The sequence below is a fragment of the Salarias fasciatus genome, chromosome 10 (assembly GCF_902148845.1).
Source record: "Salarias fasciatus chromosome 10, fSalaFa1.1, whole genome shotgun sequence".
NCBI lineage: Eukaryota > Metazoa > Chordata > Actinopteri > Blenniiformes > Blenniidae > Salarias > Salarias fasciatus.
Genome location: NC_043754.1, coordinates 25058313 through 25077944, shown reverse-complemented (window position 1 = coordinate 25077944; position 19632 = coordinate 25058313). Strand labels below are relative to the sequence as shown.

The following is a 19632-nucleotide window of genomic DNA, read 5'->3' as shown; positions in this document are numbered from 1 at the left end:
ACAAATAGAAACCATAAGATGAGCAACAAGTGTCAGCGGAACAGGACTGGGAAGAGCAGAGCTTTATCAAGACACGTCCATCCATCCATCCATCCATCCATCCATCCATCATCCATTCACTCTGCTGGTTCATATTTGGAAAAGAGGTTCTTGTTTTTACAATAGAATAACAGGAAATACCAAAAAGTGAAATATCTCGATGTCTTCACAGTCAGAACACGCTACTGTCAGTTCATCATCTACTTCCTGGTTGGTTCTATCATCCAGCAGCGTTGTAAAGCCTGAGCTGAGAGCTGACCCTGAAAACCAGACCAGCCTCCACCTCACAGCCACTGCCACTTAAAGGAAATAGTGAAGTCCGTCTCACATCTGGAACATCGCAGCCGGTTGGGAACCTCAGACGGACGGGGATTCTGATAGAAGTCAGCAAATCTGCAGACACATTCATGAACCTAATTATAATTCAGAGTTCACACATTTACCATGAACGCTGAAATGTATGAAAAACAAAACGGCATTCTGGGTGCAGCATGAGATCTGAGGAAAGTGAAGCCGTGGATGAAAAAACCCTCCAGGGAAAGCTGTGTGTGTGTGTGTGTGTGTGTGTGTGTGTGTGTGTGTGTGTGTGTGTGTGTGTGTGTGTGTGTGTGTGTGTGTGTGTGTGTGTGTGTGTGTGTGTGTGTGTGTGTGTGTGTGTGTGTGTGTGTTCCCAGCCCTGCTCCTCTCTAAGTCTTGTTCTACTTGTCCACAGTTCCCAGAGTCACCACTCCCGCTCCCTTCTCTCCTGGTAAGATGATTTGTCCGCCCGCCTCCTCCAGTTAAAGACGCCTCTGTCGTCCTCCTCTTCCTCCTCCTCCTCCTCCTCCTCCTCCTCCGTTCTCAGACTCCCTCGCTCTCCTCTGGTGTGTTGTGTGGATGCAGGGTTGGAGGAGTTCATCCATTATGTATCTTTCCTCTCTCAGAGCCGGCGGTTCTCTGGGAGATCTCTGGCTGTGGCCTCTGGGAGCCTCAGATATTCTCTTTGATATGGGCAGAAAACCCTAACAGCAGCACATTTCAGAGCGCAGCAGCCTGGAACGGCTGTTTGTTCAGGGCTGTTTTACGGCGCTCTATGACTCGCTGCTGTGGGTTTTACATTCCAGGGAAATCTGCTCTTATTTACAGAGAAGCATTGTTCGTGTTGTTGTTATGGGGCAATTCTCCGGCTCCACCGTCAGCGTCACTTCGGGTCGTCGCGTCTTTACAGGCCTGAAGGGAAAAGGCGGCCTGTGGTGAAGAACGCAGAGCTTCCAGCGCGAGGGGCAGTAGCTGATGTAATTACAGGCTGGAGTTCTTCACACTGAGAACACCGAACCCTCCGACTTTCATCAACTCCGCTTCTCTCCACGGTTTTCAGAAATGCTTCAGACGACACGTTTTCCTGTTCAGCCAGTAGTGGGCGCTGTCTGTCTTTATAGTGAAGTCACACACAAACACACACACACACACACACACTGCAGACAACAGGAGAGTCTGGACCAGGACCAGGACCAGGAGAGTCTGGACTGGGAGTCTTAGGAAATCCTGGGTCTAGTCGGTCTACTGGGACTGTTTTCGGGGACTTGGGACCAGGAGCAGCGTTTCCAGGTTTCCAGGTTTTCAGGCTCTGAACATCGTTGTTGTTCTGGAACACAGCAGAGCTTCCTGTTTTCACGTGAAACGGGCCTGAAGATGAATTTGAAGTCACAGGAAGCGGAGCTTCATATCTTCAGATCTCCGGCTGAGAACTCCGTTGTTTTTCATCAGAAACCATCTCTTCCGTGGTTTCTTACCATCATGGCGACGCTGCTCGATATCAGGAAGACTAGATGAAGCTGTCGCCTGTTGAAGCAACGGTCTCTTTTGTGATTCATATCTTTCCACCATTTTCACAGAGCACCGTCAGAAAGCTTCATCATTCATGGATTTATTGGACCCGATACCCCCTGCAGTCACATTCTGTTCTGTTCTAATGAAACAAACTCACATTTCTGTCACAATTTCTTTCCTCATTTGCAGTTATTTATCTGTTTACACACTTTCAGCTGTTCTCAGGTTTTCTTCACAAAGGTGTACTCAGGTTGATTCACTTCGTGGTGCATTCAGGGGAAACTGTAAATTTGAACCGCCTCTCCTCCCGTCTCCGTGCAGCTGAGGGCAGTGGGGTGATCATCGTGGTCATCATCCTGTGCCTGCTGCTGCTCGCCTTCCTCGGCAGCGTCGTCTACTTCCTGCACAAGAAGGGAAAGATCCCCTGCGGACGCTCCGGGAAGCAGGAGATGTGAGTCTCGCCCTCGTCCCACCTGCGGCATGGCTCTGGTTCTTAAAATCACGCTGCGGCGGCGAGAATCCCAGCAGACGGGTGAAGGTGGTGTTTTCTGTCAGCAGCACCAAAGAGAAGAGCGCCAAAGACGACATCGTGGTGGAGATGAAGAGCGGCGGCCAGAAGGAGGAGGCCGTGCTGCTGAAGGCCGTCAACGGAGACCAGAAGGCCTCCAGCGACCAGGTGAGAGGCGGCCGCCCCGTTCCTGTCCTCAGGAGGTCTTCAGTGTCTCTGACAGTGTGTGTGTGTGTGTGTGTGTGTGTCCCCCTCTGTCCCTGCAGTGAAGAAGCCCACCCTCCTCTTCCTCCTCTCCTCCAGCAGGACGCATGAAGCCAGCAGTCAGCTCACTGATCTGAGAGCTGCAGGGGGTCCTGGACTCCCCCAGCAGTATTCACCAGTTTAAACACACACACACACACACACACACACACACACACACTGTACAGACGTGTATCTCGCATTGAGTGAATGTTCCTCTTGGTTTTGTTCCCGTCGGTCAGCGAGGCACGGCGGCCCTCATTCCTTCTTTTGGTTTTTTTTTTCCAAATGAAAGTGTAAATATTATATATATTTTGTTATTTAAGATATTCTGGCACTCAGATGTTCGTTTGGTGGTGACCGGTGTTCAGGACGGGAAGAGGCTCGGTGTGAACGCCGTCTCCGCCTCCTGCCACCTGCTGTGTGGCTCGGTGCCGGTCCCGACCGGTCCCGACCGGTCCCGACCGGTCCCGACCGGTCCCGACCGGTCCCGAACCGGCTCGGCGTTCTGCTGTGCCCGTTTGTTTTCTGTGAGAATGCATCATACACTGAATTTGATTTTACTGGTTTTTTTGCTGTTTTCTGTTTCTACTGTTCCTCCTGAAGCGTCCCAGTGTTTCCACTCGTTAGAACAAAAAGACTTGTTCATGTTTGAGGTTCTTTCTATTTTTAAAAATAAATGCAGCGAGGACTTCAACTTCCAAAACACCTAAGAAAAGAAGAAGGCTTCATCCTTATATTCTCATCAACAGCTACATTAGACAAAAAAATTACACATTCAGAAATTCCAAATGTTTTTTTTTTCCTTTTCTTTGTTGTAAATAAAAGTTTCCCATGTCTTAAAATGTTTTTGAGAGAAACCTTCAGGGTGAAAGTCTTAATCTGTTTTGGGACTGAAGTCTTTGTGAGACGCCTGAAACATTTAATATTGTATCGTCAGCGTATCACTGCTTTTCCACAACCTGCGCCTCAGTTTTACTGCATTTCCACTGATTCTGTCCAGCTCCTCGCTGCCGTTTCTTCAGACCGATCAGGCCAAAGGGACACTGGGACGCTGCGTTCAGGGCCACTCTGTGAATATTGTTGACTGCGACGTTGCCCCGATGACTTGCAGCGTGAACGTGGCAGCCAGTGGTTTGGTTTTTCCTTCCTCAGGAGTACTGTTGAGGTTTTGAGGTCAGGTCGGACTCCGTCATGAACCTGCTCCATGCTGGGCGCCATTTTCCTCCCAGACTGTGAGAAGGCGGCTCCAAACACTGCTGTTACGTTCGGTTCTTTTCTAAATGTGTGTAAATTAAGTCCTGTACATGTGATTCTTGAATGCTTGCATTTTTTTTTTTTATATATTTTTTGCAAGAAAATAATGCCAAATAAAAAAAGAGAAAAAAAAAAGTTTGAGTGTTGAGTTGGTGTGACGGTGAGCGGACAGGAAGCGGCGCAGGATCCAGCCGGTACCGGCGCTCCGCCCTGCCTCCGCTCACAGGTGGAGGCGACGCTCCCGAACGTGAAGGAAGGAAGCAAGGCGGGCCAGACGTTAAAGAAAATACTGTTTAATTAAAAATCTTAATGGCTTAGGCATGAAAACATGGCAACACAATGAATGCAGAGGATATTAAAAAGACAATAAATAAATCATATCTACACTGGCAACAACAAAGCAATGGAGACAAGTTGTTTTTTTTAGTAGTAGGCAAGTTCCTGCTGGAAAAAAGGCAAGTTAATGAGATTAAAGTGGAGGAAGAGGAAGAGGAGCGTCCACTCGGCTCTGAGACGAAGCCTCGGCTTTGGGTTCGGGATGGGGGGTTAAAGCTGCGGAAACGGGAACCTGAGGCCACGTCTACCGGCCGCTCGGCTCTGTTTTCACCACGCGCTGGCGACGCCGAGCCGGCTCGCCGCTCTGGCCACGCCCACCGGCCGCTAAAGTGCTCAGGAAGTGAACCTGCCACGGCGGACTGAGCGGCCCAGTGTCCGGTCAGGGGAAGGGTGTGTGAGAGCGGGTGTTTCCGGGGTGTTAGAGAAGCTACGGCGGTCAGGAAACTCCAGACGAGTGAAGACGAGCCGCGTCTCCCAGCATTCAGTCCGACTCCTGCTGTAAACACATTAGTATCAGCATGAGCGTCGTTAGTGGAGTAAACCGGAATCCATTTAACGCCGGGAGCTTCTAGCTCCTCTGAAGGAATCCGGGAGTCACGTTCAGCTAACCGGTGACCTGACCCTTGACCTTTCTGACAGAGGGAAGGTCAGAGCTGCGTTTTGGTTTTGATGGACAGAAGGCACGTTTACTACTGCAGGAGTCATCAGGCGGCGGCGCGGACCGGGAGGACGACCGACCGTTAGTCTCGCCCGTCCTTTAACTGGCCGACCCTCCGTTCCGGCGGACTGGAGGGACTCCGCCCGTCCCGCGGTCCCTCAGAGCTCCGTTCATGTGTTCATTCTAACTCTGGGTTTCCAGCTGAGGAGCTGCTGAGAGGCTGAAACCCGAGACGCTCAGTGGAGCGCGTCTGCGGCGTCCCGGGTTAGTGAGTACCTGAGTCCGAGTCCCGCCTCCGTCTCAGCGCCCGTCCCTCCAGTCTGACTGACCTCCCGTCTGAGCCGGCGGAAAAGAGAGAGACATCGAGAGAGAGAGAGAGAGAGAGAGAGAGCGCGCCTCCTGATGAAACGTTAGTTCATGTTAGTCTGACACACGGCACGACACGTTAAACATCAAACTGGTTATTTCACTGGAGGAGACGCTGCCACGCTGTCCACTCCACGTTCACAGAGCGCCGCTCGGCCCGCCGGCTCCCGAAGCTACGTTTCCCGACGCCGCCAGGTTTAGCGAGAAGCTGATAAAAGCACCGGGGGTGGGGCGGCTGCACAGCAGCGGCGGGGACAGGAGCCGGGGGGGGGGGGGGGGCTTCTGGCTCTCCTGGCGTTCAGGTCATATCAGGCAGGAGACGGACCAACGCCAACTCCTGCCGGCCGCTGTTCGCTCTGCTGACTGTGGCTGTGGTGGTATGACCTGGACACCGGGGCCCCCGCGGGGGGGCGTGCCGCGGAGCCGGGCTGGAGCGACTATGTGGCGATGTGCGGCGCCGGCGGGATGGACACGAACTCTCGCAGGATGTTCTTGGCCGTCTCCAGGTTGTTCTGGGCGATCATCAGCGCCTTCTGGATGTCCTGGATGGAGTAGCCCTGAGACATCAGGCACTCGATCTCGCCGTTCAGGGCGGGGCTCCCCCCGGCGGTGGCGGCGGCGGCAACCAGGGGGGCCGGCGGGGGGTGAGGGGGGAGCACGGGGGAGGAGGGGCCCGGCAGCTCCGGCAGCGGGGCGGAGAGGTCCCGGTTCAGGGGCCGGGGCCGGCGGTCCGAGTTGGCTCGACGGGGGAGGGGCTTGGGGGGGCGCTCGGGGTCGACGCCCGCCACAAACAGACCTGGAAGCAGAGGACAGCGGAGTCAGGGGGGGAACCTCTGGAGAACCGGCTGAATCGGGGCCTCGACTCGCCTCTGAAACCGTTTCTACATTTCTCTCCAATCTGTTACTTTAGCTGTTTTTTGATGCCAAAACCACGTTTCCCTTTTTTTTCCTCCTTCCTTGGAACGTTTGGGGGAATCTCTGCCAAGAGCTGCTTGGATGCGGCTGGTCGTGTCCACGCTGGAGGACATCTGAGTGTGGCCTGCGTCCGCCCTGAGACGGCTGACCATCTGGACTCGTCCGCCGGTCAGGACGAGGCGTACTCACTGGAGTCCAGCGCCGCGTCCACGCTGAGGCCGCTGAAGGCTGCCGACGGGCCGCTCATGTCGGACAGCGTCCTCCTGGTGGGGGCCGGGGGGGCCGCCGGTCTGGGACAGTCGTATTCGTACACGTCCTCCAGGATGGCGTCCTCCTGCCTGTCCTGAGAGGCCGCCGCCGCCAGAGGAGGGGGAGGGTGGTCTGAAAAACACAGCTCAGTTTGAATCCTCGCCGTTTGCTTGGCGGGCCGAAGTCGAGCGTCCTGCAGGCCCGTTTGGGCCCACGGGCTTCATGTTGGACACCCCCGGTGTGGAGGAGCGTTACCGTAATCCGAGGCCTGCGCGGTGTCCGAGGAGGCGGCCTGGCTCTGGATGTTACACATGGACTCGTACACCTGGGGGTCCTCCGAGTCACTGTCCCCCGCCTCGCTGTGGGCCCAGACAGGAAGTGGTCAGCAGACAGGAAGTGGTCCTGTAACTATTCACTACAGACCCAGATCTAAACACGCCCTGCTCAGCGCTGCTCCACATCGCACAGGAATGACTCGGGTCTGCAGAGCGCTCCGGATCGCGGCTCGCTGGAGCTCAGATGTATTTTTATTCTGCATTTCATCACTTCTCCGGGCTTTGAACCAGCCGCCTTCGTCTCCTCGCCACTACAGCCCCTCAATTATTCAAACAGGAAAAAAACCAAGGAGGAAGAGTCTGAGGCCAGGAGCTGGATGAGACTGTGGCGCCTCCTACTGGATGAAAAAAATTAATGCTTCAAATAGGTGACTTCCTTGAGCTGCTCTAACAGCTTTCAGAAAATTTAATGTATTTAAAAAAAAAACGTTTATTTTTCTTGTACTTTTTACAAAATAATTAATTTCTCATGGTTAAAAATGGCTGACAGAAGGTAGAAGCAGGTAATACGGTTCAAACTAAAATGGCAAAAATGCCCCAAAAAATGCTAAAATGTCTCCAATCGGTGTGAAAAAGGGAAGAACAGAATCAAACATACCTAAGAGGAATAACACTTCCAATAACCACAAAGCTGAAAAATTCTCACAGTAAAAAACTAAAAACGAGAAATAACTAGAAGTCAAAAGTGTAAAAACGGGTAAAACTGATCAAACATTGGTCGTCGATACTTCCACAGCTCCAGCGGCTCACAGGTGAAACCACTACAGAGACATTGAGGGTCTGCAGCAGGGCTGCTCCATTGTGCCTAAAAATATAATCCCGATTATTTTCTCTTAAACCCGATTTTTCCATTACGATTACGAATTTTTGTAAAAAAAAAAAAAGTGAATAAAGTACTTTGAATGTCTTTTACTGAACCTTATTTTCTCTGTTTGGATTCAACAAATCCCTGGTCCCTGGTCACGTTACTGACTGAATAGTGCAAAACTGTCAAATATAAAATCCAAAGTGAACAATCAGTCTCAAATATGCATCCTTATTGCCAGTCAACTTAATTCTGTTGCAAATAAACAAGAATCCCCTGGGATTAAGAGCGCCTCATCTTAACACACTCCAGGTCCCTGTTCTTACTTTAAACAAAAAATAGAATGAATAAAGTCACTTTTTGCAAAAGAAAAATTCCCTGCAACGTAAAATAAATCTCAGTCAGTTAGTTTGTCAGCCAGCCGGTCAGGTGAGGGAGGCAGGCAGGTTCAGGTAACATGCTGCAGTCAGTTTCCCTCTGGCCTTACCTGAACAAAAATCAATGAACAGCAGAAACTGTGTCACACCGAAGGTATTTGGCTCGACCTGACGTAGCGGCCCACGGTCGAGCCGGGAGCCACAGTGTGAACACCTTTTTCACATTGGGTTGATCTACTTTTGGGTGGAGCCGGGGCCGCTTTGAGGAGGTCCGAGGTCGATCTGGATGCCCAAGTCGGTATGAACTCAGCCTAAAACTTCACTTCCCTGAGCAAACGTAACTTCTCCGGCAGCAGCCATGCTTGTTGTTGTTGGTTACCAGACGCTGAGCGAAGGCAGCACACACTTCTGTTATGACGTGATGAGACGGGCCGGAGAAACTACGGTGGCCTAGAGGCTCCAAAAAGGACGCGTTCATGTGAAAAGCCGAACTCGTTCACGAACGATATCAGCGTTTTTAACATGGTCTTAACCCAAAAAGTCGGTTACGGTTCAAAATCGATTAATGGTGGCGCCTTAATCTGAACTCGGACGTCTTCCTGAGGCGCTGCGGCTCCAAACGGCTCGGCTCAGCAGACAGAGGTCAGAGGTGAGGGGGCGGGGCCTACCTGGTGTCCGGGTGGCCCCCCGGTGGCGGCGGCGGCACCGCGGCGCCCGTGCCGGCCCAGGGGCCGCCGGGGGCCGGCAGCGAGGTGGGGCTCATGTACTCGTTCTCCTCGCAGTCGGACGGCGCCTTCTCCGCGGACGCCGACAGAGACCTGCCGGTCACAAGGCGACGGGTCAGAGGAGCCCAGCGGCGCCGGGGGTCCCAGCCCCGCCCCCTCCCCGCCCCCTCCCCGCCCCGTACCTCGCAGCCAGGCAGTAGATGGCGTTGGTGGCCGCCTGCGGCTTGGCCGGGTCCCCGACGGCCCCGTTGCCCTGCGGGCTGGAGGCCGGGGCCGCGGGGCCCCCGGGACCCCCCGGGGCCTTGGTGGGGGGGCGCGGCACCATGTAGTTGGAGGCCCAGGCGGGCTGGTCGGGGGTGGAGGGCAGCGGCCTCCTCTGGAGCCGGGAGTCCGGGCCGGCCAGCGAGGGGCGCTCCGGGGGCGGGGGCGGGGGCAGCTCCCTCAGGGCGGGGGGCAGCGGCAGCGGCTTGTCCCGGTGCGTGGCGCCCATCTGCGAGGAAGCAGAGCAGAGGACGGAGATCCAGACCTCCACCCTCAAACCCGGGGAGCCTCCCGTCCCGCTCACCTTGGCCGCGGCGCCCTGGGAGCCGGACGCCCTCTGCTGCAGCAGGTCGAGCCGCGGGGGCACCGGGGGCAGCTGGGACACCGGAGACGGGGGCCGCTCCACCTGCACCGCCCAGACAGTCAGTGACCCCGGCCGTCAGAACGGGTAACGGGCGCCGCGCGGCGACGGGAACCGACCTTGGAGCAGGCCAGCCTGCTCATGACCAGGCTCTGGTCCTCCAGCCGCTCGTCCTCGTCCTCCTCGCCGCCCGCCGCCTCCGCTCTGCCCGCTGCCTGGAACCCGGCGAAGGAGGCGCCGCCCGCCTTCGGGTGGAAGGGGTCCACCACGATGGGCTCCGTGCCTTTGATCTCACAGCGGCAGAACGGGCAGCCCTGACCCTCCGACTCCTGAGACACACACGCACACACACACCCGAAACACAGGGAGCGTCTCATAATCCCAGCAGGTTTCAGTGCCTTCAGTAGGAACTGAGCCGTAGAAGTGAACGTCGCTGCGATGCCACTAGAGGGAGCTGCTGGTTCTCTAATGACAGCCCCAACTTCAGACAGAACATGAAGAGACATGAAGAGAACCATCGGCGGCGGAGGCCGTCACCTGCCAGGCGGTCAGACACGAGGTGCACATCAGGTGTCTGCACGGCTCGATCTTCACGTCCTTGTCGTTCTCGGCGCAGATCTTGCAGAGCTGGAAGGTGGAGCCCATCTCGCAGTACAGCTCGTACTGCTCCTGCAGGGAGGACGGGCGGAGGGGTGGAGTTAGACAGAGGAAGCAGGAGGCGTGAACAGCTGGATCCACTCCGACACGCTGCCCAGGCTGGCTGAGCGGGAAGAGCGCCGACCTGCGTGACTTTGATGTGGTCCTGCGGCGACGGCTCGCACAGCCCCGTCAGGTCCGGGTTCTGGGCGCGGCCGTCGGGGAACAGGTAGCTAGGAGAGAACACAGCGGTGAGGCCAGCTCCATCAGCTGCTGCTGCCCCCGTGTGGCGGCGAGGGGACAGCGTTCCAGAGAAAACACGCCGATTCACGTTTATACATTCTGTCTGTTAAGCAGAAACGCAAGAAAGCGATGTAGTTCTCATGACGGGCCACTAGAGGGTGCCGTTTGTGCTGTGAAATAAGAGAACTATACGATGTAAATATTAAAGCGAGTGGCTGTCAACGGTAAAACTACCAAGTCAGAAAGTTGTGTTTTCTCCCAGAATTCCACACACAGCGTTCTCAGTGGCTCCTGGCCGCCGTGGAAACGAGGTCCGACTGGACCAAAACATGCAGAAAGATTACAGGTGAAGACAGCGCCCACTAGTGGCTCGACAGGACAAACACACCGTTTCCCTCATTTCTTTAGTGTTCAAAACGTTTCAATGTGACTTTTTTTTTTCTGAAATAAGAATAAAAAAAACGTGTTTTCACTGGAAACGCTCCATAAACAGGGTCTTATCTTGATGCTGCAGCAGGAGGTTCATCAACACCAATCAATAAAGCAAGGGAGAACAAATAGACCTTCATGTAAAGATAGAAAAACACACAAATCCAGCCAAACAAAAGGCTTCACATCGCGACAGCAGTGTTGGGTGTAGTTCGTTTTCATATCACCGGGTGTGGTGTGTGATGAAAAGCAGAAGCAGAGAAGTTTTCTGGATAAAAATGTAAATTAAATCAAGTTAAAACACGAAGATTTCCAACAGAAAGTAAAAGTTAAATAAGCATAAATGACCTCTGGACGACAAGCTCACTCTGTAAAGAGGACACAGATCAATAGCCCTGTTGCGACCTGTGCGTGCGTGTGTGTGTGTCCGACCTGGAGGCGGCGGTGTGTAACGGCAGCGTCGGACTGAAGCTCTGCGTGACGTGTGTGTGTGTGAGCAGTGTGCTGATACTGGACTCACAATCCCTCCCTGTAGCCGTCGATGAGCGCCTGGAACAGCGGCTTGTTGTGGGGGATGGTCTGCAGGATGTTCCCGTCCGCCGTCACGTAGCCGATGGCCCACTGGCCCAGCCGGGTGCAGCTCAGCCTGAAGATGTAGCTGAGAGGGAGGACGGGTGGGGGTCAGTCAAACTGTGTGTGTGTGTGCGCGTGCGTGCGTGGCGTGCGTCTCACCTTCCAGGTTTGTGGATGAACCTGTGAAGTCGAGCTTTGACCTCGTCGTAGGTCAGGAAGGCCATGTAGCCCGGGTGTGTGACGGCCAGGCTGTTCCAGTTCCTCAAGAGAGACGACCAAGGCTACACACACACACACACAGACACACACAGACACACACAGACACACACACAGACACACACAGACACACACACAGACACACACACAGAGAAGAATTGCCAGGTTTGTTAAAAGAAACGCTGTATTTGATCTTCTGGCTCCAGTCGCGCTGCGGCTGGGGTGTGAACGGGTCGGTGACGCCGGTCCCGTGTCGGCGGCGCTCCGGGCTCACCTGGAAGAGGCGGGTGAAGATGTCGAACTCGAACACGGAGATGTAGTCGTTGCAGGTGAGGTCGATGGTGGACTTCAGGGCCATGGCCTCCAGGCCCGAGCTGATGGGGTGGAACTCGTGGAGGGCCTGACGGAACGTCCGCCACGGCACGATGGTCCTGGACACAAGGCGGAGTTTGTGTCAGTGTGTGTTTTCACTCTGATGCCACGTGTTGTGCTCAGTTTGCACCGACGCTGAAACTCACTTGTCCCCGAACGACCTTCTCCAAAATTCTGCGGCGTCAGCTTTGGTGATCCTGAAGTTGTCGCCCTGAAACAGGCCGTTGGGGAAGATGGCCTTCAGCTCTGCCAGCATGTGACTGAAGATCAGGGAGAGCTTGGTGAGGTTCCGCCTGAGAGACAGAACACAGGAGTGGAGGAGTGAGGCTCGGACGGTCAGAGCCGGCGCCACAGGCCCTCCAGGACGCCGCCTTTCTACCGAACCTGAGGGGGTTCTCAAGCTGCAGCGCCAGGCTTCGTCCAGAGATTTGATCTGGAAGATTGAACAGTGATCTGGCGCCTCTTTGACGATGCAGAGCAGCGAATGAGGAAGCTCCTGATTACAATCGGTGCGTCAAAAGGAAGAGCTTTCGCCTCGTAAGGACTTTCTGAGAAACAGAGGAAGTGGGCCGCTCTGCAACAGCTTAATCAGTTCCTGATCAAACACACTCTGAGATGCCTGACGCCGCTGAGAAAGAGGGCGAGAGAGAGAGAGGGCGAGAGAGAGAGAGGGCGAGAGAGAGGCGCTCTGGACTCTACCTGGGCTGCGAGTTCTCCTCGTACATCCGCTCCTTGGCCTCCTTGAACAGGCTCATGGTCTGCTTGGTCTTGTTGGTCAGGTTCTCCACGACGACCCGGAAGTACTCGTTCTCGCCCAGGATCTCCATCTTGCCCTCGTACCTGGACAGGATGGTGCGCAGGTGCTGGTAGGTGTCGGGCAGCAGGTCCAGGATGTAGGGCGGGCTGTTCTTCAGCGCCACCTTCGGGTTCTGGCACAGACGCACCACCTGGACGGGAAGCAAGAAACAAAACCACAGAACACTCAGAACGGCTGGCAAGGTGGCAGGACAGCAGATAAGCGTCAGCTGAGCCCCGGCGGAGGCCACACACTGCCGAGGTGCCGCCGCACGGCAGGGCGTTAATCCAAAAACACTCTCACCCTCGGGATTAACAATGCCTCACACATTTCACAACAACGGGTCAGACGGTGCAGGTGTGATTATGGAGGATCGGTGATGAATGTGGCCGCTCGTCACCGTCACCTACACTCCGTTTAGACTGGGACTACTGATCCCGGCTGCTCTGGTTGGGGCCGGAAAGATAAGAAAATGATCATCAGTATAAACTGCTTCATAAGCCATGCTCAGAATAGAGGCTCTTCCACGCTGTGCGACACGGCTTTAATAATAGATCTCCTCACAGGAAGTGAAAGTCGTACTTCTTCAGAGGCCACTCAAAAAAACCGTCGGCCCATTCTGAGCTTCCAGACACCAGAAAACCGAGTCCGTCCTTCAAACAACACACCGAGCGACCGGTAAACCGGAGGCTGACGAGCAGACGGAGAACATATCCACTATAACAGAATCATCACAACTTTACTGGTTATTGTAACTCATGCTTCTGAGAAGTGGTTTATCAGACGAACAGCAGCGGTATTAACTTTACTGCGACGGCTCCGGCTGTGGTTTACAGCCCGAAGGCTCGTTTAAAGCTTCACACACACACAGCGACACTCTGCTCTAGTTTGATCCCACCTGACGTCCAGGAGCAGGTTTTGCTGGAATAAAGTGGATTTACTCTGCTTATTTCTAACTGTGTAAATGTAGGAGTTGCTGTTGCAGAAGTCGCTTAAAACCACAGAAAACAAATGTTTTCAAATTCTTGGCAGAGTGTCAGGATGTACATGAGCAGAGACACGTCTGGAGTTCACGTGTTGCTGGAACAGAGTGCTGCTGTCAACAACATACTTCCCCAAAAGACTGGTCCGGGAATTTCTCGCGCTGCATTAAACTGATTAAAAAAAATTTAATCTGAGCGAATGAAAATCCCTTGTGAGGTTCCTCAAAGCTCCATCCTGGAGCCTCTTATTTCACATCTCCACGCTCCCTGCAGCTCAGACCATGGAACATTCCAACTTCTCCTACCATCGTCCTGCAGATGACCCACTTCTGTGAAGCTTTGAATGCTCTCGAGCATAAAGACTGATTTATTTTTTTCTGAGGTCCTCGGAAAGAGGTTTGCTAAATGTTCCCAGAGTCAGAAGAAAGCAGGTGGAAAAGCTTTTAGTTCACACACTCCTTCCTGAACATCTGAGGACTGCTGACATGCTTCTCTGCTGGAGGACGAAGATGCCGAGATCCTCTTTGAGAGGCCGCAGGCTGGGCGAGATTAAAAATGGACACAGAAGGACGGCTAAAGTGGAACCGATCTTCAGACTGACCGACAGAAGCCAGGTTGAGATGGTTTAGAGGTGTGCTGAGGAGAGATAATGGACCAGCGGTCAGGCGGGAGGACAGGGCGAGCTGGGAGGGGGCTTCAGGATAGAAGGGAGGAGGACAGGGAGGTGGCTCTGATGTGGCAGCAGAGAATGAGGGTTAGGGTGAGGAGGTGGTGGAGGATGTTAGCTGTGGCAGCCCTTGAACAGTATTGACATGACTTAACCAATGATCACATGCATTTCATAATGTATGCATCATTTAATAAGAGATTATGTGAGAAGTGTATGAGCGAAAAGTACCGGTACACACAGAACCACCACTGTTGGATTTAGATTGAAAAGCTGGACTGACCGTCATGTTCTATATGACACTGGGACGGATATTACAGGTGCGCAGCAGGCAGCCTCATCTCGGCATGCTCCATCACGCCGCGGTTATATTGCACTCTTTATCTGATGCCGCCTCTCTTCTAGCCACAGCACCTCTGATTTAATATGTCGTGAGCTCTTGTCTCTCCATCTCTTCGCTCCGTCACGCCTGTCTCCGTTAAAACCGACTGCGGAGGAGAAAACACACTGACCGGAGCGTTTTCTAATGCACGGCTTTTCTGATCTCTCACACTAAATATAGAGTGTCCTCCCAGGGACACGAATGTGACCCAATTCACTGGGAACGATCCCAATTAGATGAAGCATCGGGGGCACTGATCTATTCCAGGAGTCTAACAAATCCACAATCAGGCAAATGTACATTTTTATAGAGCTGTCTGACATGTCTCCTCTTCTGGACAAAGAGTGTGTCACCGTGGCAATCACAAGACAATCTCTGGCAGACGCAGCGATCGGAACGCTTTAAAAACACTGGAGCAGGTTTGTGCACCATCATCAGTGTGTACACACACACACACACACACACACACACGAAAACCATTAGGTAAACATGCTCAGCATATCATGATCAATACAGGGATCTTCAGCATTGTGTAAAATGGGGAGGGACATTGCAGATTAAAAGAATAAAGGCTGGTAAGGTTATAGCTGATTCATGAACTGCATGGAAGAACACATCACATATTAATGACGTATTAAAAGATATTGGGGATCACTGGTGGGGACCGGCGGAGGAGCATCTGAATGTGTCACTGCTTGGAGTGCAGAACCACTAGCTTCATCTGCACCTGTTCAAGGTTTTGCAAAAGAGCAGAGAGCCCCGTTCAGCTGGTTCACGTGAAGGAACAGGGTCAGTACCTTATCCATGAGCTTCCAGCATTTCTCCACCATCTTCTTGTCAACCACGGCGGGCTGGTGCGGCTGCAGAGGCTGCTGGTGGGGCTGAAAGGCGTCCTTCATCAGGCCGATCAGACCGGCGCCCCTCCTCGGATTTCCGGCCATTAAGTCGGTCGGTGACCGGGGGTTAGCCCCGGAGCTGGAGGCGAGGAGCGGGGGGGCGACACACAGAGAGAGCGGCCGGTGAATGGACAAGCACACGGGGTTCCGGACGGGTGTCTGAACGCGGTCTGGACGGACAGAGCGGAGTTAACAGAGCGTCTGAACAAAAAGGCTGCTGTGTGAAAACTGGACGTCGCAGCGGCGGCTAAGCTAGCGAGCGACATGACAAGAAAAAAAAAAAAAGCCTCTCCGCTGTTTTAACCGACCGGAAAAAAGCGACGACGGGACGTACTCGGTGTTCCTGGAGCCGAAGCCGCCTCACTCCTCCCGGGGACGGTTCTCAGCAGCCCTCCCGGAGCTTTTGGGAGACACTTAATGAGCCTCACAGGGAGGAAAAACAAACAGGTTGAGTGCAAGCGGAACCGGATGTCCGGCTGCCGCCTTCACAGTAAAAGCTCCTAACCGGAAGTGAGAGGCCGTGACAATAAAAGTCACCGTTTTCTGTTCAAATCTGTAAATAAAGGATGCAATCACTTAAAACATTTTATTTACAGGAAAGCAGAGGCATTTTGTCATTATGGTGAAAATGTATTGATGAATTTAAAATTTATGGGACTAAAATATCAAGCAGGAATAGTGTTTTTTTTTTCTTATTTTAGCCAATTGGCAAGATGTTAGTAGAATACTGGGTATAAAAAAAGGATTTTTAGAGCAAATCCTGTCAGTAGTGAAGACAGATTTTCGACAATGGAAAATTTTGTGGCTTTCAATCACAATTCCACATTCCTCAAATATAAGGATGCACTCCTTTGCAATTTAATTTTCATTGTCATTTTTTTTTTATTATAAACAACCCAAAAAAAAAAACCTAAACACCAACAACAACTGGAGGAGTATTTTGCAACATGTTATTAACATGACTAGGTAAAAGTGCTGTTGAAATCAAAGTAAAGGCGCTGCCTGTGCCTTGGATCTGATCGATCATGGTCGACCGATGGTGGTGGCCACTGTATCTCTCTCAGTGCAGTGCTGACACTGAAAGGAGTGATGCAGCCAGAAAGTCACACAGGAAGAGAATGGTTCACTTTTTTAAATACTTAGCAGAAAGACTTTTAAACCTGAGCAACTACAAATTACAGAAGTGCATATTTAAAGAGAGCAGAAGACAGTTAAAGTGACAGTCCGATCAGCACAGTTCTCACACCTCAACAGCTGCCAGTTAATTATTAATCACAAGCAGTGACTCTGTTGTAAAAGTGTCTGCAAACAGTGAAGTGAAGCTTTATGAACAATCAGTTTTTTTACTTTATGGTGTGAGACAGCGAGGAAGCGAGGAGTGTTTTAGTTTTAGGGGGGCTGTGGATCAGCTGGTGCAGCAGGTCGCCAACGGCAAAAGAAAAAGGTTTGGAATCAAGACAAGAGCTGAAACGAATGAGATCTTCAGCTTCATCAAATCTCCACTGAAAGAATTTTATTGAGAAAATAGTGTTAAATACTGTTATTTTTATCTAAAAAGAGATCTTTTAAAGTTTGTAGCTCTGGAGGCTTATGGTGAAGCAAGGCATCAGTGAATACTCCAGCCTCCAGAGCGCCGGGCTGACCCCCCGGCTGAGCCTTCACACCGGAGTCCCATTAAAGCCCGAAGCGATGTCCAGCAGCTGGGTGCCCAGCTGGGCCTGCCCCCCTCCAGGGAGGAACTCTGCAGACAGCTCCCTGTAGGTGCTGCACACCCTGCGCCGCTGAATGTCCTCCCTGTGAATGGCGTGTTTCCACCGGTGCCGCGCCTCACCGTGCAGCATGACCAAACACCTGCGAGGCAGGCGAACGGCGACGCGGACCTCCCCCTCCCCCGCTCCCTCCCCCTCGGCGGGGAGCGACATGGTGAGCGTGGTGTCGGACAGCATGTTGACGGTGACCAGACGCTCCCCCCACAGCCAGGAGTCGTCCAGGTGCGGCTCGATGGCCGCGCCTCGCTCCGGGTGGTAGTCCAGGTTACACTGCTCCACCGGCTCGAAGCCCGCCAGGCTCGGCTCGCGCTGCATCCTCACTACCAGGGCCCGGCTCAAAGCGGGGAGCCCGCTGAAGCTTCCCAAACGCACTTTTCTTTTCTTAAAGTTCACCTTCGGACCAAAATCCTGAAACGACATCAGAGACCAGCGATCAATATTGACATATAAACTTCAGTTCATAACTATTCAGTTAAAAATTCAATATTTCTTTTATCTGCATTCATTGAAATTTCTGATATGTGTATGATTTTTAAGGGGTCAATAAACGGTCTGAGATTCTCCTCGATGTTACTGACATGAGCGTACATGCTTCTGCTGCTGAAACAGATTGTCTGTTGCCTTTTGATTCATCAGTCCACAATCAATCCAGGCAAAAGTGTTTTTCCCAACAAAGAGCGAGCCGACTGCACTGAGGGATAACTGTGTGCACTTTGGCACATTCCTTCATTTGTCCAACGCAGGTGCTGATTCTAAAGCTGAGAGTCCGTGACTGTCCCTGTGTTTTTCCTATAATAATAATAATAATAATAAGAGGCTGGATGGACAGAAGGCTCAGTGAGCTCACAGCTGACAGCAGAGGGCGCTATCCAAAATCCTTCCTGTGACAACAAATTAGAATTTTCCAGTCTAAAAATGATGCTATATGTTTGGTCTGACCTGTTTCCTTCGACCAGACTGCGACGGATTCCACACCTCCCGGTCCATCCAGCTGATCAGCTCATTCTCTTCCTCCTCTGTGATGAAGTTGTCCCATAAAAAGACACCAGGAAAGAGAAAGGACGCGGCCTGGTCATGGTCGCTGGAGGCAAGTCTTGTTTCAGGATCGTAGACAAAATGATGCACCTTCTTCATAGAAAACACACACACACACACACACACACACACACACACACACACACACACACACACACACACACACACACACACACACACACACACACACACACACACACACACACGCACGCACGAAACAATAATCCTCAAAAGCCACAACAATAATGTGCTGAAACAGCCAGAAGAACAACAGCAGATTCAGAAATGAATAAATGTAAACAAAAAAATAAAATGCTGACAATGTTGTGTGAAGTAATACTTTTTAAAGGACTCTAGTTTATAATTGTACTCCTGTCTTCGGACGTGTAGTTCTCAACATACCCTGTTAATAAATATCATATCAGCAATATCATTAGGTGGAATATCTTTCCTGTTGCTCTTTTTCCTTATTTTATGTATGTTTTCCTATTGCTCACTCTCATTCACAGCACTACACGTTTTATAATGGTTTAGTAAAGAGGAATTTTAATGAACATACATATCAAAATATCATGTGCAATGCCGACTGTCAACATGAGAACGAACTGTCCCATCAGAGCTTCCGTAGCTCGCCCAGAGTCGCTTCGTAAAAGGCTGTGCTCATAAACAGCTGAAAACGGACATATAAAACACACTTCTCAGTCACATCTGATACCTTTGGTTCACACGACGCCGGCTGAACCGCCTCCTTGAAGCTCTCGCAGATTAAACACGTCCTGATGCCTTTACATGCGCATGTTGTCATGTCCCGGCTGCTGCGCTCCGCCATCTTTCCTCTTCCGCCTCCTTCTTCTACTGGTCGCAGCAGCTTTGCTCGCAGTATGAATCCACACCGCCACCTGCTGGAGCTACGATGTCAACTCAACCAGTCACAATAATCTGATTCCAAACTTAAACCCTGAAGAAAGTTGTTCTGTATATTTTTTTAAAGTATTTTGATACATTCGTGATTGGACTTCTATGTCAGATTATATTATTTTTGTGCTCTTTTCATGCTATTTGATGTGTCAATGTAAAGTTTTTGCATGTTTTTGCATTTATTCACAGGAACATTGGTTCTGCGCTGCAGTGGTCTGTGCTGCATCCTTTTAGACACCAGCTATGTTTTCACCCATCTGTGGTTTATGATCTGAAATGGTATTCAAGTCAACTTATCAGTGACGCTTGGGACTGATTTACACTGAATATTAAAAGTGACTTATTAAACTGAAGTATTGAATGTCATAGAACCACTAAAAGTAACAATAAACCTAAATTAAATGTATTTACTGTAAACATTTCAATTTCTTTATTTTAGGTTTTAAATAAACTGAAACACCGAAGTAAAATTA

The 19632-nt window shown here is 51.8% G+C and overlaps 3 protein-coding genes across 6 annotated transcripts in view; 1 reads left to right on the top strand and 2 right to left on the bottom strand.

Moving 5' to 3' along the window:
- Positions 1-3995, top strand: part of mcama (melanoma cell adhesion molecule a) — a 35534-nt gene extending 31539 nt beyond the window's left edge. The window contains exons 12-15 of one of the 2 annotated variants that reach the window (XM_030100702.1): positions 752-787; positions 2170-2299; positions 2407-2524; positions 2623-3995. In XM_030100702.1, the coding sequence (XP_029956562.1) occupies positions 752-787; positions 2170-2299; positions 2407-2524; positions 2623-2625 (287 nt within the window). In that variant the 3' untranslated portion in view covers positions 2626-3995. Of the gene's footprint in view, positions 1-751; positions 788-2169; positions 2300-2403; positions 2525-2622 lie in introns of both variants that reach the window. The other variant, XM_030100701.1, reaches the window with a different exon arrangement.
- A 138-nt stretch (positions 3996-4133) lies between these two features.
- LOC115395254 (E3 ubiquitin-protein ligase CBL-like) lies at positions 4134-15920 on the bottom strand. 2 transcript variants are annotated; one of them, XM_030100699.1, is made up of 16 exons: positions 15772-15920; positions 15339-15516; positions 12413-12660; positions 11860-12006; positions 11616-11772; positions 11285-11406; positions 11073-11210; positions 10026-10113; positions 9782-9913; positions 9364-9573; positions 9188-9289; positions 8805-9112; positions 8566-8715; positions 6636-6739; positions 6321-6512; positions 4134-6012 (listed from the first exon to the last, which is right to left on the bottom strand). In XM_030100699.1, the coding sequence occupies exons 2-16, from the start codon at positions 15480-15482 to the stop codon at positions 5654-5656; spliced, it is 2601 nt and encodes an 866-aa protein (XP_029956559.1). In that variant the 5' UTR covers positions 15483-15516; positions 15772-15920; the 3' UTR covers positions 4134-5653. The 2 variants fall into 2 exon arrangements, with proteins under 2 accessions (XP_029956559.1, XP_029956560.1); XM_030100700.1 differs by having other exon boundaries at positions 15339-15607; positions 15772-15911.
- Positions 15921-16118: 198 nt separating this feature from the next.
- Positions 16119-19079, bottom strand: alkbh4 (alkB homolog 4, lysine demthylase). Of its 2 annotated transcripts, none has more exons than XM_030101062.1 (3): positions 18957-19079; positions 18146-18222; positions 16119-17614 (listed from the first exon to the last, which is right to left on the bottom strand). In XM_030101062.1, exons 2-3 carry the CDS (start codon positions 18191-18193, stop codon positions 17096-17098), a joined length of 567 nt encoding a protein of 188 aa, XP_029956922.1. In that variant the 5' UTR covers positions 18194-18222; positions 18957-19079; the 3' UTR covers positions 16119-17095. The 2 variants fall into 2 exon arrangements, with proteins under 2 accessions (XP_029956922.1, XP_029956921.1); XM_030101061.1 differs by having other exon boundaries at positions 18146-18334; positions 18957-19078.
- Positions 19080-19632: the final 553 nt, after the last annotated feature.

Bases quoted from the DNA above. Each gene is read 5' to 3' on its own strand.
- LOC115395254 (XM_030100699.1), bottom strand. From the start codon at position 15,482: ATGGCCGGAAATCCGAGGAGGGGCGCCGGTCTGATCGGCCTGATGAAG. The intron at 6,740-8,565 runs GTAGGCCCCGCC...CTGGGCCCACAG, and splicing joins GGGGGCCACCCGGACACCAG to CGAGGCGGGGGACAGTGACT. The intron at 6,013-6,320 runs GTGAGTACGCCT...CTCTGCTTCCAG, and splicing joins GGACGCGGCGCTGGACTCCA to GTCTGTTTGTGGCGGGCGTC.
- alkbh4 (XM_030101061.1), bottom strand. From the start codon at position 19,070: ATGGCGGAGCGCAGCAGCCGGGACATGACAACATGCGCATGTAAAGGC. The intron at 18,335-18,956 runs GTATCAGATGTG...TTTTCTATGAAG, and splicing joins CGGCGTCGTGTGAACCAAAG to AAGGTGCATCATTTTGTCTA. The intron at 17,615-18,145 runs GTCAGACCAAAC...ATGTCGTTTCAG, and splicing joins AGTCTGGTCGAAGGAAACAG to GATTTTGGTCCGAAGGTGAA.